The 17,948-nt window shown below is 41.2% G+C and overlaps 1 protein-coding gene across 1 annotated transcript; it reads right to left on the bottom strand.

Annotated features, from left to right (window-relative positions):
* Window positions 1-611: 611 nt before the first annotated feature.
* LOC103436236 (protein NRT1/ PTR FAMILY 5.6-like) lies at window positions 612-3,254 on the bottom strand. The gene is made up of 4 exons (XM_029107222.2): window positions 3,095-3,254; window positions 2,603-2,820; window positions 1,846-2,390; window positions 612-1,525 (listed from the first exon to the last, which is right to left on the bottom strand). Exons 1-4 carry the CDS (start codon window positions 3,252-3,254, stop codon window positions 664-666), a joined length of 1,785 nt encoding a protein of 594 aa, XP_028963055.2. The 3' UTR covers window positions 612-663.
* Between the last annotated feature and the right edge of the window lie 14,694 nt (window positions 3,255-17,948).

Below are 17,948 nucleotides of genomic sequence, written 5' to 3' on the forward strand. Positions count from 1 at the left end.
CTTAACTGTAATTCGCTTTGTTTGGTTAAATCTGCCCTCCATGAAAACAACTTAAGTTGAATCGAACTGCTTATATTAATTTTATAATTTCTTTTGCACTTGTTATTCTTTTGTTCTCCCCACTTTAGTATTATGTTTCATACCACACAATATTGCTATTAAGATAAATAGATTGTTAGTTTGTTATTTTGTAGTAACGCATGATATTTTTAGGGGTGTGATATCCACACACCTTTTTTTACTTCTCACACACCCTTCTAATTTTCGGCCGTCGGATCGGATGAATTGAAGAAGATCAACAAACAGAAATTAACAAAGGGTGTGTGAAAAGTAAAATGGGGTGCGTTGATAGCACATCCCTATTTTTACAGTGCTAAAAATAGGGAAATTTATTTTGAATATTGTTGAATAATTAGAATAGTGGATATATTAGTTGTTTTAATACTAGATATAATAACGGAAGACTTGAAACAAAACCAAACCCAACGACGCTTTAGGATTCAATAGTGGGATAAGGCTGGTTTGTTGTATCCTAATTAAAAAAATTGACAATGAGGAAGTTTTTAATTTTAAAAACATTAAACAAATTTGTTCAACATTCAACAAGACAAACGTAATGAACCATTAAGCATGCTCAATTTCCTCATTTACACATAATAATTATCAAGGCATAAGTTGATCACTGCTGCTACACTCAGAAACATTATCAGGCACTACCCTCCTCCTCTCCACATTTTTGTACGTATATCGAATAGATACCCACACATGAGCAAAGAAATTCACCGCATTCACTGCTGCCAAAAGCCAATAGAAATTGTCCAAACGGCTTGAACGTAAGTCCTTTCCAAACCAGCTTTTCCCTGCCTTTCCGGTGATACCATCCACAGCCATAATCAGAAAGCTACTTATGAAGCTCCCAGTTCCTATCACACTCAGATACAAAGCAATCCCTATGCTTCTCATGTTGTCGGGAACTTCGTCGTAGAAGTACTCTTGTAGCCCTACCAGAGTGAACCCATCTCCAAACCCTAGAATTATGTACTGGGGAGCTAGCCACAACACACTCAGAGATTTTGGATTATGAACTCCTAGTCTTTTTGTTTCAGCTAATGCTGCAGCTGTCATTGATGCTGTTGAAAAAACCATGCCAACTCCAATCCTTTGGAGGATGGTCATCCCTCGTTCGTTGCCGTTGATTTTCTTTAGAACCGGAACAAGAACCTTGTCATAGACTGCGACAGAGATCAACATTGCAATGGCCGCAAGAGAGTTGATTGCGGCTGGTGGGATTTTGAAGTTGTCAGTGATATTAAGGTTCATTGTTGCAGCTTGTTTGACAAAGAATGTTGGGGCTTGTGCGACACATAATCCAAATGGTATTGAGGTTATCCATATGGGGATCATGTTGAAAAGAAGCTTCACCTCCTCCACTCTTGTCAGTGTTGTCAATCTCCAAGGATTGTGTTTCTGTTGCAAACAAGATGTGCTCTCATTCTCTTCTATGATCGCTGCCTTGTCTAGAAACCTAAGAAAACAAAGCTAAATACATACTGAGTCTTGCTATTTCAACCACATTTACTGAACGATTTTTTACAAAGACGAAACACACTTACAAAAACAGGTCGTACCTCTATATTTGGGAAGTGGTCAATAATATGGTAAATAAGTTTTATGGATAAAAAATTTGTCTAAAAACCTACGAATTAGAGCAAATGACAATGAACTAACAAAAATCTGCGATTCTGTCTCTATTTGAGATGTGGTCAACAATGCGGTCTATATTGTCTAAATGGTTGCATTCAATAATAAATTGTAATTGGATAATGAAGGCATATGTTTGCTCACCTAAGCCTATTTGTATGAAGTAGTTGCCTTCCATGGGCTTGAGACTTGGGAACTTCAAATAGCAAAGCAGGGTTTGAAGGATGGGCCAACTTTCTTTTTCTTATGGCTGCAACAAATACCTGCAACAAAGGGATCATAGGGCTTCCTTCTGGGAGCCTATACCTATAGCAAGACTTCCCCATAAAGAAGGTGACAACTGTAAAAGCCATGAAGATTGTGAGACCAAGAACAGCAACACCCCAACCCAAAAAGTCTTGAACATAGACAATAGCAGTCACCCCAAGAAGCAGCCCACAGCAGGTTGCAAAGTTCCACCAATTGAAGTAGGACATTTTCTTGATTCGTTCTACCGGGTGATCGTCATCGAATTGATCTGCTCCAAAGCTCTGAAGACATGGTTTGTGCCCTCCAGTTCCAAGAGAGATGCAATACAAGGCAACAAAAAGCACCACTTCATGAAGCTTTCGAGGCGGCAGTCGGCAGGGGGTTGTATCACAGGGCTTTAGACTAGGGACGAACTGCGACATTGTCAGCAGACTTAGACCCTGATGATTTAAGGATTTTGTATAAGGTGTTAGTCCAATATTTATGAGTAGTACGATTGAATATAAATTTGGGAGAAAAACTGCGACAGGGGACTTTGGTAGTATCCTTAGCGAATGATACATGACAATACGTCACTTACTAAAGATACCACCATAGTGTCATCCCTTGTGCAGGTAAATTTCTCTGGTAAGTTAGGGCTTAATATATTCACCGTTAGATAAATGAAGGATGAAACCATAACCATGCCGAATCGGCCAGTGTAGGCATCTGCTAAAAATCCTCCAATTAAGGGTATTAATGTTGTCACTCCTGACCAAAAGTTCACAGTTTTGGCTGCTGTTTTGATTTCTTGATGAAGCACTCCGGTGAGGTAGGAGATGAGATTTGTTGATAGTCCAAACCAGCTTAACCTTTCACTAAATTCAATCGCTACAACAAAAATAAATATATCAATCACTGTGATGAGAGAGATAGACAAACAAATATATAAAACCGGAAACAGCTTTACACAGCTGATCGTGTATATGACAAACAAATATATACGATCGAAGATGGCCGATTATATACTCAGAAATTAACGGGTTAAGAGAGTTCAAGAAATTAATGAAATGCTTTGACAAAAAAAAAAAAAAGAATGAAATGCTGGCTTTCAAAGATGATTTGAATAATATAAAGACACACACAAACACACAGAGGCACTTACTGATGATAAACAGAGAAGCTTTCCAAACACCGGTAGAAGCACGGCGAGGAACTCGTCCTTTATGATCTATGGATGAATCATAAACCCAAGTCTCGTCGTCCCTAAATATATCTAAAGCATGACTGCCTGATTTTCTTTTCTCCAATCTATCATGCTTCATCTTTAAGGTTTTTTTTTAAAAACTTAATAGAAGATAAGGCTAGATTAGTTCCTCAGCAACAGTCGATGTAGGGCGCAAAGCACCCACCCTTCTGGAAGAGAAGGGACTATTACTTCTAGGAACCCCCCGCTCGACGCATTCTTTTATTCAACAAAAGAAGCTGAGAAATGTTACGAGAAACAGTTTAGTTTGTAATGATACAAATTTCAAACCAAGAGTGCCTGCTTTTATGGGAAGAACCAGTTTGTTGTTTTTTGATTCAAGTCTGTGCTTGTTTCTCACTGTTTTGTTTTTTTTTTTACAGTTAAGGGACTCTGTCATTCGATCCTTTGGTTAAAAGGTTAATTTGTTCGATATGAAAGCGAACTCGCAACAAATTTTCTATATTAAGAAATCAGAACCGTTTTGGCATTAACGTTTAGGAGTAAATTTGCAGGCCTGCAGATCTATTTTTCGACCCTGCTATATTATTTCAAGCATCTAGATGCTAAGAACATGGTTCATATTACCGATAATTGTTAAAGGCATTTCAAGTGCGATGACTTTCTGCATCCTAAAAGGCTAAATCCTCGTCTAGCATCTACGCACCCAAAACCGTTTTTTAAAGTATATTGCTTGATGGTATCTGAGATTTGCCTCACTTTGGTTTCTGTGATTTGAAATCAATATAAGTGGTTCATGAGATTGTCCACCATCAATCATTTTGGTCATTCAGTGAAAAATTATGTTAAATAAAGATCCAAATGACAAAATTACTCTCAATATAATAAACAATAGGCCAAAATAATTTGACAAAAATTGAGGATATTTTGTTATTTTATCCTTATTTTGTTGAGATTTTTCAAGAAATGTCCAAAATGATTGACTGTGGACAAACTCATGAACCAATTCTATCGATTTCAAATCTCATGAACTAAAGTGAGCAGTTATGCAAATCTATGGACCATTTTAGTTAAAAAGCTTGTTGTTAATGAAATAAATGTATATAAATGTGCTCTCATTTCTTGGAGACATTTTTCAGTCGGAAACATTGTCTGGTACACTTAGTTTTATAATATAATTGATCGATTTTTTTTTTCAAATTTTAAAGCAACACGGCCGGCACATTGAAAATCTCTCTATTTATTGCTTCATCATTTCCTTGGTATTGTTAATAAAATAATGGATAAAAATGGTACTGAACAAACTAGAAATATGGAGAGTACCCTGCTTTTGTAGGAAGAGAGAGTTTCTTTGTTTATTAGTGGAGTGCTTGCTCAAAGATCATCTCTACAAAGAAAAATAACTAAATACAAAATCATTTAGTCATTTAATTGTTCAATAAATATACATAATATTTTTTTTATACTTAAACATTGAAATTACGACAATATTAATTAAATGGTTTAACAATTTCTGGTTTGATTGATTTTTTACTGAGTTGATCTCTGAGGACTAGTCTAGAACAAAAAAACGATTTGGTCATTAAGCAACATTGCAAGATTGCAACTTGTTTGTACCATACTTGACCAATCCCGAAACTATTGAGCACCGGTCAACGTTATATCGTCAAGGACCCAGAAGAGTCTCCCTACAACCAGGAGGCCAATCACAGTGCGACACGTGTCGACATTAGAAGCCAATCATAGTGCGACAAGTGTCAACATCAGAAGCCAATCACAACACGACACGTGTCAATGTCAGAATGAAACTAGAAACTCTCTTATATAAATAGAGATCATTCTCTCACAATATTTCCTAATGTCATTTGTACTACATCATTCACTAGTACTCACTAAAGGAGAGTTTGAACCTATGTACTTGTGTAACCCTTCACAATTAATGAGAACTCCTTTGCTCCGTGGATGTAGCCAATCTGGGTGAACCACGTACATCTTGTGTTTGCTTCCCTGTCCTTATCCATTTACTTACTTATCCACACTAGTGACCGGAGCAATCTAGCGAAGGTCACAAACTTAACACTTTCTGTTGTACCAAAGTCCTCACTGATTTTGTGCATCAACATTTGGCGCCGTCTGTGGGAAACGACACTTATTCCCACTCTCTTCAGCTTTGTCAAGCTGGTTTCCACCATTCGTACATTCTCTTTTGACCAGGCATCCCTCTTCAACATGGGGAGCGAAGGAAGCCACAACACACAGAATGACACCCCTCTTGCACCTAGTGCGAAGCAACGAAAGAAGGAAGGAAAGAGGGTTGCTCTTTAAGTTAAAGTCGATGAGCTAGAAGCTCAAAACAACAAAATAGCAATGAAGAATGAGGTCCTCCAGGAGCAGTATGAGAAGCTCTTTGAGACGCTTCACGAAACTATGCGTACTCAAACACGCGAGCTTGCTGCCCCTGTAGACATCAACCATCATCTGGGTGCCCTCAACACGGAAGGTTATCTTCCTTTGACATGGGTATCCCTGATGAGGAGCGAGCTAATCATCAAAACATTGATCAACATGAGACTTCTCTCAACCCAGCTGCTTCGACCCGAAGCAGGAGAAGTGGAGGAAGACACCTCATTGGAGAAGGGTTGGAAGGATCGAAAGCCGTTTATCGTGACTGCCGAGACTTTTTAAAGCAACGTCGAGAGAATCCCCTCCACATATGCTCGAAAATCAATGACCCAAGGGTTTCTGAAAGACTCGGTCCCCTCCCACGACCCAGGCTAGCTGCCAATCTAGGGAAAGAACGACATGTCCTAGAGGAACATGAAGGTACAGTGGACTCTGAGGTATTCTGACAGACTCGCCCTAGAAGTCAGTACGGCGAGTCCAAGGAAAAATCACACGCTCTTGCTCAAAATTTCCTACTTCTAAGAGGTGATGGAGACTTACGAAAGAAAATCCTAGTGGTACATGACTCCACTCAAGACCCTCTTGTCCTACAGCTCATTGATGAAGTAAACAAGTTGAAGGCCGAACGTCAGGTCGAGATACTTGATTGGAACCAACCCGGGCCTGGCCCTCTCACAAGAAGGATCCTTTACACCCCCATTCAAGTGAAGACAAAACAAAAGCTTGGTTTACAACTCTATACTGGAATGGAGGACCCAATTGAACAACTTAACCTCTTTGAGTCCACCATGGCATATCGGATGCACACCAACAAAGAGCAATGTCTTATCTTCCCCTCTACCCTCTCTGGCGGAGCTCTAGGTATTGCCGTCTTCCACCTGAGACAGTAGACTCATTTGAGGAACTGAGGAAACTGTTTGTCTCTCAACATATCTTCCAGACTGATCGCTTGCATTCTGCAAATGACTTGTACACTATTCGCCAAAAGTCGGATGAGTCACTACGAGAGTATGCTGGTCGTTTCAGCCATGAGTATTCTCGCTGCGCTAAGGCAGATGATAAGACCGCCCTCAAGGCCTTCACGGCATGCCTACGTGATTATTTTTTCAAGTACATGATCAATGCTAACACTTGAAAAACTTACACTAAGGTGATGGCACATGCTTACAACCATGCCTCCGTCGAGGCAAGGACATATCAAGGGAAACCCCCCACAACCACCCTTTATCAGCAAGTAGGGAATGGAAGCCAGATCCAACCAAATGAGAAGACCTCGACCTTCCAAACAACAGTGATGCCTCCCCCTGCCTTACTTAATACTTTGCCAAGTCAACATACATATCAATCTCAGGGCAAAAGGAAAGATTTCCATCCTCACCAGTCTCATTTTAGTAAAAAGAGTAAGGGACACTACCGTGATAACCAAGGGTATCGCCATGATAATCCCCGACCCCAGGCAGTCAACACAGTGGGTCAAGCACGTGTCAGGACAACCCCTACCCCGAGGTATGAGGCATACACACCTTTGAACGCCACATGCGTGGCCATTTACCCCAGCATAGCATACTTGATACCGAAGCCAAAGCCGAGGCACGCGGATTACAAGCCCACGAAGAACACGGGCACGTTTTGCTGCTACCACGAGCATAACAGCCATGATGGCGAGAAGTGTATCACCCTTTGTGATCATATTGAAGCTTTGGCACGTGAAGGAAAAATTGATCAATTCCTCCTTCACCCTCCAAGGGGTAACCGTAACCAACGCTAGGTGAATGTGATATATTCCATAAGTGGTGGCACACCCATATCTAAATCTTCCAACAGGGCCATGAAAAATAGTGAATGAGCTTTAAGGTCTGGCCACCAAGTGTTTCACGTGGAAGAAATCAGGGGAGGTAAGTATCAAAAGCCTAACTAGGATCCAATATGTTTCTACCCTGAGGAAGAAAGAGGTATCATCTACCCTCACAACGACCCACTGATTGTGGAAGCTCACATAACCAACTTTGAAGTACGACGAATCCTGGTAGACATGGGGGCTTCGGTCAATATCATGTTTGCTGAAGCTTTCAGGGCACTTAATGTAGCTGAACACTTGCTCGATCACTCGATTGCCCCTCTAATAAGCTTCTCTGGTGATATCGTGCAACATTTGGGGATCATACACTTACCTTTCACCATTGGTACATGCCCTTACACAGCTACCATTACCACTAACTTCCTGGTGGTTGATTGCCCAACGACATACAATGTCATCTTCGGACGCACATGCATCAATGATCTCAAAGCCATGGTATCTACAAATATGTTGTTGATGAAATTTCCAACCCCCTATGGTAATGGTTACATCATAGGAGATCAGCTTAGTACACGATCATGTTACAACACTTCGGTCAAGCAACAGCACCTGCCTGTGCCCAAGGAAACCCTTTGTATAAATGACCAAGTCATAAATACTAGCCCAGACGAAGCCAACTTGGATCTTCACAGTGGCAATAGTTAACCCGAAGACCCTCGAGATGAATCTTTCACCCAGCAAGCACAACCCGCTGAAGAGTTGGAGAAGGTCTCTATCTCAAAAGATTATCCGGATCGCATGGTGAAGATTGGCACCACCTTGTCACCACCCATTCAGTTGTCATTGATCTTGTTTTTGCAAGAGAACATTGAGGTCTTTGCCTGGTCATACGAGGACATGCTAGACATCTCTCCCGATATAATCTGTCATCGCTTAAGTATTGACCCCAAGACCAAGCTAGTGATACAAAAGCGAAAATCTTATGACGCTGAACGGTACGACGCAATGAAGGCAGAAGTTGAAAAACTCAAAGGCATAGGCTTCGTCCGCGAAGTCAATTATCCAACGTGGGTAGCAAATGTTGTTCTTGTTAAGAAGAATTCGACCAAGGAAAATCTCATGCTCCAAAAGGTCTTGTGGAGAATTTGTGTCGATTACACCGACTTAAACAAAGGATGCCCGAAGGATAGCTTTCCTCTTCCTCTCATAGACAGACTTATAGACTCTACGGCAAGGTGTGAACTCCTAAGCTTCATGGATGCTTACTCAGGATACAACCAAATCCTCATAAACCCTTCGGACCAAGAACACACAGCCTTCACTACAGACAGGGGACTATATTGCTATAATGTCATGCCCTTCGGCCTAAAGAATGCAGGAGTGACTTATCAGAGACTGGTCAATTCAATGTTCGCCGAACAGATTGGGAAGAGCATGGAAGTTTACGTTGATAATATGCTAGTCAAGAGCAAACATGTTGACCAACACATCACCAACCTATCTGAAACTTTCACCATTCTGAAGAGGTATCGAATGAGGTTGAACCCTAACAAATGTGCCTTCGGCGTAGGCTCTGGCAAATTCTTAGGTTTCATGATAAGCCAACGAGGCATTGAGGCTAATCCCGAGAAGATCAAAGCAATCATCGACATGAAGGAACCGGTAACTTCAAAAGACATCCAAAACCTTACTGGCAAGGTGGCAGCCTTAACTAGGTTCATCTCTAAGGCCACAGACAGATGTGCTCATTTCTTCAAAGCACTTAAAGAAAGTAAGAAGTACTTTACATGGACTGATGAATGTGCTAAGGCATTCAAGAACCTCAAAGACTACATGAGTCAAGCCCATCTGCTTTCCAAACCTGAGGTTGGTGACACTTTCATTATCTAACTGTCGGTATCGGCTTCAGCAGTAAGTTCCGTTCTCATTAGAAATGATGGTAATGTCGAACGACCTGTCTACTACGCTAGCAAGGCCTTACAAGATGCGGAGACACGATACTTCAACATTGAGAAATTAGCTCTAACATTAGTCATGTCTGCTCGAAAACTTCGCCCTTACTTCCAAGCACACTCCATCATCGTGCTTACTAATCATCCTATTCGATAGATACTCCAAAGTCCTGACACTTTCGGGCGAATGATCAAATGGGCGATAACATTGGGTGAATTTGACATCTCTTACCAACCAAAGCCAGCTGAGAAGGGCCACGTAGTGGCAGACTTCATCGCCGACTTCACATATCCTGTTGACATTGTTTCTACGCCTAAAGAAGTGGTTTCATTACCCTCGGAAGCTCAGAAAATAGAACCAATAGCCCCAACATGAAGTCTATATGTTGATGGCTTGTCCAACCAACAGGGTTGTGGAGCAGGACTAATCCTTACGACCCATGACAAAGTGGCGATGGAGTATGCTATTCGTTTCAAATTCAAGGCGTCGAACAATGAGGCCGAATATAAAGCCCTCTTAGCAGGCTTACGTTTGGCCAAACACCTTGGGGTTAAACGAATTGATATCTTCAGTGACTCCCAATTGGTGGTTAACCAGGTCACCAACAACTTTGACGCTAAGGATAGCTCCATGGCAGCCTATCTGGCACAAACACAATTGTTGCTCAAGCACTTCCACTACCAGATCATCCAAATTCCTCGAGCGGCAAACAGTCATGCAGATGCTTTGGCTCGCCTCGCCTCAGTGGCGGAAGACAAGATTAGGAGAAAAATTCAGGTCGAATTGTTGGCAGCACCAAGTACCATGGCTGCGGAAGTGTGCAACTTACAACAGGGGGATAGTAGGATTACCCCGATTTATAGATTTCTTGCACATGGCATCCTTCCAAATGACAAAGTCCAAGCTAAACAGATTCAATACAAGGCTACCCATTACTTGATCATTAATGACCAACTCTACAAGCGGGGTTTTAACCTACCATACCTAAGATGCCTTACGCTCACAGCGGCGGAAATTGTCTTTTGGGAAATACATGAAGGAGTCTGCGGAGATCATGCTGGATCTCGATCCCTAGCATACAAGGCTTTTCGCCAAGGATATTACTGGCCAACACTCCACCAAGATGCCATCAAAATATCCCGCTCATATGATAAGTGTCAACGCTACGCAACTATTCCTCACTCCCTTCCCGAGCCGCTCACTCCTATGATCAGCCCTTGGCCCTTCGCCTAATAGGGACTTGATTTGATCGGCCCAATGCCTGCAGGGAAGGGCAATGTTCGCTATGCAATCGTTGCAGTTGACTACTTCACAAAGTGGGCCGAAGTAGAATCCTTGGCAACCATTACTGAGGTAAAAATGGAAGAACATCCTTTGCGGATTCGGCATTCCCAATGCGATAGTCACTGACAACGGACGACAGTTCGACAACAATAAGTTCAGGATGTTCTGCTCTAAGTTCAACATCAACTTATGTTTTGCCTCTCCACCTCACCTCATCCCTAGTCTAATGGACAAGTTGAAGCCATCAACAAAATAATCAAGTGAACTTTGAAAACCAGGTTGGACAAGGATAAAGGTTGTTGGCCAGAATTTGTATCCTAAGTTCTTTGATCATACCGCACTTTGTATCAGACATCAATAGGAGAAACCCCATTTTCACTTACTTTTGGTACAGAGGTAGTTATCCCAGTTGACCTTGAGCAAGCAACGTTCCGAGTCCAGAACTACGTGCAAAGCGAAAATGACAAACAACTTACCCTCAACTTAGATCTAGTCGAAGAACACAGAAACCAGGCTCACTTGAGGAATGTTGCCTACAAGAAGCGCATCTCCAACTACTATGACTCAAGGTTCAAACCTTGTTCTTTTAAAGTGGGAGACTGGGTATTGAAGAAAAGATTACTCTGAGACAAAGTCCCGAGTAAAGGAACACTTGGTCCAAACTGGGATGGACCGTTTGAAGTTGTTAGCATCAGTCGCCCTAGCTCCTACAAGCTTAGAAGCTCCGATAGCAAGACCCTTGGCCATTTATGGAACACCAATCACTTGAAGTACTATTACAAGTAAACTCACATTGTACAAGTGTTAAGCTTCAACCATTCGGCATCCTATGTAACGAAGACTATTTAGCATAAATTCAATAAAGAGGTGATTTAGACAACTCCATCCTAATCCTCTTACATTCCTAGCAATGAAACACTCGGGTTCAAAGCTTCAACATGAATGCTTCCAACATGAAACAAAGTTTAAGTATATGTCAACAAGACTATACAAATAAATGAACAGCTTCACAGTATATTCGTTCAATCATACATTCCAACACATTCATACATAAGCCAACTATGCTTTGAAAGGGTTCAACATATTTTATGTCATTCGACACTTGCTATAATATGCCTAGACACCTTGCCCTTATTTTCACCAACCAGGTAATGACATGTGAAGAAGGAACTCATCTTTATGCCACCAACCAGGTGATGAAATGTACAACCCGTACTCTCCTTCTTGCCACCAACCAGGTGATGACATGTACAACCCGTACTCTAATATCATTTGGCAACTTGCCACTCATGCCACCAACCAGGTGAAGAAAGAACTCATCTTTATACCACCAACCAGGTGATGAAATGTACAACCCGTACTCTAATATCATTTGGCAACTTGCCACTCATGCCACCAACCAGGTGAAGAAGGAACTCATCTTCATGCCACCAACCAGGTGATGAAATGTACAACCGATACTCTCATTCATGCCACCAACCAGGTGATGAAATGTACAACCCGTACTCTAATATCATTTGGCAACTTGCCATTCATGCCACCAACCAGGGGAAGAAAGAACTAACATTCGTACCACAACCAAGTGATGAAAGCAACTCACCATTCATTCCACCTACTAGAAGACAAGTGGTACAACTTGTACATGTGAACTCCTAGCATTCACAAATAATCAGAAACCCTCAAGCTTGATAACTCAACTGGAGGAGCACTTATGCCCAACAAGAGTTATAGTCACTAACAAAGTCTTATTGCAAGCCAACAACAACTTTAACGCATGGCATATGAAGATCAAGCTATTCAGCCCTCTTGCATCTGCTTCAAACATTTCCCATCTGTAATAATGCAAACACTACAACTCGTAGAAAGCTTCACACACTCTTGATAAAGACAGTGTGAAGCAAAACCAATTTATGGTGCTAACAAGAGTTTCATTAAAGGAGTTCAACCCCCACAATTCTCAAAAGCTTCACACACTCTTGATTAAGACAATGTGAATCAAAACCAATTTATGGTGCCAACAAGAGCTTTATCCAAGGAGTTCAACCACAATTCTCAAAAGCTTCACACACTCTTGATCAAGACAGTGTGAAGCAAAACCAATTTATGGTGCCAACAAGAGCTTCATCAATGAAGGTCAACCACAATTCTCAAAAGCTTCACACACTCTTGATCAAGACAGTGTGAAGCAAAACCAATTTATGATGTCAACAAAAACTTCATCAATGAAGGGCAACTACAATTCTCAAACCTTAGAAGCAAATTCAATTTATATGGTTCATCCAAAACTTCGACTACTACAAGGTGTGGCATGCATCACAATCTCTTGCTCAACAGTGTGGAAGCAAAATTTGTATATGTTGTCTCTCCCACATTTTCAAATTTCTAGTTTCCCAAAAAAAAAAAAAAAAGGGAAATTCAACAAAGTTTCATCAATTGAGGACAACTACAAATTCTCAAAAGCTTCACACTATCTTGATCAAGATAGTGTGAAGCAAAATCAATTCATGGTACCAAAAAAAAAACTTCAACTCCAAAGCTTCAACACAAAAGCTTCACCAACAAAAGCTTCATCAATGGAGGACAACTACAAATTTTCAAAAGCTTCACACTATCTTGATCAAGATAGTGTGAAGCAAAATCAATTCATGGTACCTAACAAAAGCTTCAACTCCAAAGATTCACCTACAAAACTTCAACACAAAAGCTCCACCTACAAAAGCTTCACACTATCTTGATCAAGATAGTGTGAAGCAAAATCAATTCATGGTGCCCAACAAAGCTTCACCCACAAAAGCTTGACCTATAAAAGCTTGACCCACAAAAGCTTGACCCACAAAAACTTCACCTACAAAAGCTTGACCCACAAAATCTTCACCTACAAAACTTCAACACAAAAGCTTCACACTATCTTGATCAAGATAGTGTGAAGCAAAATCAATTCATGGTGCCCAACAAAGCTTCAACCTCCAAGCTTCACCTATAAAGCTTCAACACCAAAGCTTCAACTATAAAGCTTCAACACCAAAGCTTCACCTATAAAGCTTCAACACCAAAGCTTTAAAATATATATATATATTTTTGGAAATTCGAAAATTAAAAAAATTCAGAAATTCGTAAATTCAAAAATTCAAAAATTCAAAAATTCGAAAATTCGAAAAGAAAAAAAAATCGAAAAAAAAAAATTTCGAAAAAAAAATTGCCTAGGCCTCTTCTTCTTTGGGCCTAACAACTTTCATAACAAATATATATGAAGAAGGAGTTTTGGGCTACCACTTAGAAAGGAAATGCCTCATTCGTTAACTCCATCGACCGCAGACTTGGGGGACTCCTACCATATGCTACTGCACCTTGATACTCGGAAGTCTCATGACCACTCAGTGACTTGGATTTTTCAAGTCTTCAAACGAGAAGTTTTCCTCACTCGGGAAATTAAGGGAGCACTACCTCAACCTACATCCTTCACTCACAAAGCTTCAACATACAAGCTTCAACAAAAGGAAAAATTCAAAGAACTTAGTGAAGAAGGCCTTGGTGTATTTAACACAATACGTTGAAATGAAGCAAAGCTTGTTTATTGATATCTCCGATAAGTTACAAATATGTACATATACATGAATCAAAATAAACAAATAAGAGGGAGCCTTCACAAAGGTTGCTCAGGAGCAGTCTCAGCAGTCGGCAGAGCCCCAGAAAGAGGAGGCACCATAAGGTGATTATTCGGAGCCTCAGTACTAGGCAGAACCCCAGAAGGAGGAGGCACCGAAGGTTGATCATTTGGAACTTCATTACGTGGTATAGCCCCAGAAGACGAAGGCAATAAATGCTTTTGGAACAAACCCACAAACCTCTGATGATCAAGTAAAATCTAACCATCAGATTCCTGCAGCTGGTCGAGCTTCCTCTTCATGTTTGTAGCATAGTCATGTGCGAGCCTGTGCAACTGTTTATTCTCATGCTTGAGCCATTTGATCTCCTGTTTGAGACTTATCACTTCAGCCGCCCATGATTCAACTTGGTGGGTTCGAGCAAATAGGTGTTGTGCCATATTAGACACAGAACCTGCACATTGAACACTGAGAGCCAGAGAATCCTTAACAGCCAACTCATCAGACTGTTTGGAAAGTAGTCTATTATCTTTGGGAGTGAGAATGTTCCTGACCACCACCGCAGCGGCCATATCATTCTTCATCACAGAGTCCCCAATGGTAAGAGGACCAGTAGGAGATAAGAAGGATGTGCGCCATATGTTGTCTTGAGAAGGCATTGCTGCCACTTCACCAAAGTTCAAGTCAAAACGACGGTCGGATGGGCTAGACATTCTCAGAAATGATGAAGGAGAAATAAGGTGCAATAAATCTCTGAAGTAAGGGGAAAATTCCTATAAGCAAAACCTCTCTGAATGTACTTCTTGCACACAATTGGTGCCCTTATAAAAGAAAGGGCAACAGGGCCGTTGGTTCAAAAATCGAAGAGGTACCACTCTCCGGATTTCGAAGAGGCACCACTTTCCACACGCAATATTAGCTCTTCGGGTACCACAGATAACTTTGCCAAAGATCTCTGAAAAAGTTTAGACATATAAATTTTGAAGATCCAGCTACTCTACTATTACCCACAAGGGTAAAGGAACAGCACCACTGCTTGATAACTAGAAAGTCCCAATGTGTGTCAACCTCCGTGCTCCGTGGCAAGGCAGACTGGCAAAAATGCCTAACCATTACTCACATTCGAGAAAACACTCCAAACAAGATTGCTTGCTCAAAAATCGAAGAGGCACCACTCTCCGAATCTCGAGAGCCAAACTCCTAACAGGACTACTTTCTCAAAAATCGAAGAGACACTGCTATCCGAATCTCAAGAGTCAGACTCCCAACATGATAACTTTCTCAAAAATTGAAGAGGCACCGTTCTCTGAATCTCGAGAGCCAGATCCCCAACATGATTGCTTGTTCAAAAACTGAAGAGGCACCGCTCTCCGAACTTCGAGAGCCAGATTTCCTTGGATAAAGCTTGTCTGCAATCTTCACACGCAACATCAGCTTTCCAGATACCACAGACCACTTTTTCAAAGTGCTCTGACAAAGTTAAAACATGTGAAGCTTGCAGCTCCCATTACATTGCTATGACCAAGAAGGGTAAGGAATAACATTATTACTTGCTCAAAAAACGAAGAGGCACCGCCCTCCGAATCTCGAGAGCCAGACTCCCAATAGGATTACTTTCTCAAAAATCGAAGAGGCACCACTCTCTGAATCTCAAAAGCCAGACTCCCAATAGGATTGCTTTCTCAAAAATCGAAGAGGCACTGCTCTCCGAATCTCGAGAGCCAGATCCCCGACAGGATTGCTTGTTCGAAAATCGAAGAGGCATCGCTCTCCGAACTTCGAGATCTAGATTTCCTTGGATAAAGTTTGTCTACAATCTTCACATGTAACATCAGCTTTCCAGATACCACATACCACTTTTTCAAAGTGCTCTGACAAAGTTTAAACACGTGAAGCTTGTAGCTCCCATTACATTGCTACGACCAAGAAGGGTAAATGAATAACATTACTACTTGTTGTTAGGGAGATTCCTATATATGTCGACCTCCATCCTCCACGGATAGGCAGACCTGCAAAAATGCTCAACCTTTCCTCATATCTGATAGGGCACTCCCAATGAAGCGTCTCGAAATACTCAGCTTTCTTCCCCCCAATAATACCTATGCAAACCAGCCACACCAGAGCAAGAGTATCTCATATCATCAGGGTCAAAAGCAAGAGTATCCCATATCATGGTTTTTCCTTGTCTTTTCCTTTGCCCTTGTTCTTACCTACAAGACAAGGAGAAAGAGAGCAATCAGTCAGCACTTGGAATCAAGCTTCCAATCAAGAACTGACTACCTGGAACCCCTTGCCTGATTACTTACCTAGCATTGCTCTCGAGTACTTGTCTTCAACGTCTTATGCTTCCAGAAAAGATACCACATCTGCCTGAGGAACAGATAGGGCAAGTAAGAAGGATACAAGGAAGCATGTGGAGACAAGCGCAACAGAACACATGCAGATTCATCTATTACTTCGTCAACAGCAAAAGTATCTCATATCATCAAGGTCGAACACACTCTTGATTTGATGGACTTGTTTTGACCCTCAAATTCTTGAGTCGGCTTTATACTCTGGAGGAAACCAGAAAACCCTCCAACCCAGTTCAAGAATAAGCCAGTGGAAAGTTACTTCTTCAAAAGCAAAAGTATCTCATATCATCTCTTCTACATTTGCTTCTCTTTATCCTTGTTGCTGTTTACGACCCAAGAAGAAGGAGAACAATCAACCAGAAGCCGAAGCCGAACCTCCGATCCAGGTTGCTTGCTTGGAAGTCTGATTGCTTACCTTGTCTGTTACCTCTTTTGGCAAATCTTCTAGCCCGGCGACTTGGGGGACTCCTACTATAGGGTTTTGTATCACACTTGACCAAGCCCAAAACTACAAGTAAGCTTCAAGTGAAATTGATACATTACCTTGTGCATCTTCATCGGTTAAAGATACCACCCCTGGATGGAGGGAAAGTACTTCAAGAGAAGATGCCACATCTACGTATAAGACAGATAAGGTAAGTGAAAATGATACCACACTTTGGTACTTAGAAGTTTCGTGATTACTTAATGGCTTGGATCTTGCAAGTCCCCAACCAAGGAGCTTCCCTCACTTGGGAACTTAGGGGAGCACTGTTTGTACTATACTTGACCAATCCCGAAACTACTGAGCACCGGTCAACGTTATACCGTCAAGGACCCAGAAGAGTCTCCCTACAGGAGGCCAATCATAGCGCGACACGTGTCGACATCAGAAGCCAATCATAGCGCGACACGTGTCAACATCAGAAGCCAATCACAACACGACACGTGTCAATGTCAGAATGAAACTAGAAACTTTCTTCTATAAATAGAGATCATTCTCTCACAATATTTCCTAATGTTATTTGTACTACATCATTCACTAGTACTCACTAAAGGAGAGCTTGAACCTATATACTTGTGTAACCCTTCACAATTAATGAGAACTCCTCTACTCCGTGGACGTAGCCAATCTGGGTGCATCAACACAACTATTTAAGTATCCACGGCGGAACTTGTTCCACTTTTCAATTGGTTACTCGATCTGGACTGAATTATTTGAATTAAATTAGACTACTATTAAGTTGTGTTTCTTAACTCTAAACGTTGGAACTAATTTAATATATTGGACAATATTTCAACCTATCGTGTCTTTCAAGTCTCATCCAGATGAGTGAGACTGTACAAACTTCGACTCAACGCATGTATTTTTCCGAAATCAAACAACTGTTTCTGAGCTCTCTATAATGTACAGATTGCCATTTTTCAAAAAGTAA

Source organism: Malus domestica, chromosome 01 (assembly GCF_042453785.1).
Source record: "Malus domestica chromosome 01, GDT2T_hap1".
NCBI lineage: Eukaryota > Viridiplantae > Streptophyta > Magnoliopsida > Rosales > Rosaceae > Malus > Malus domestica.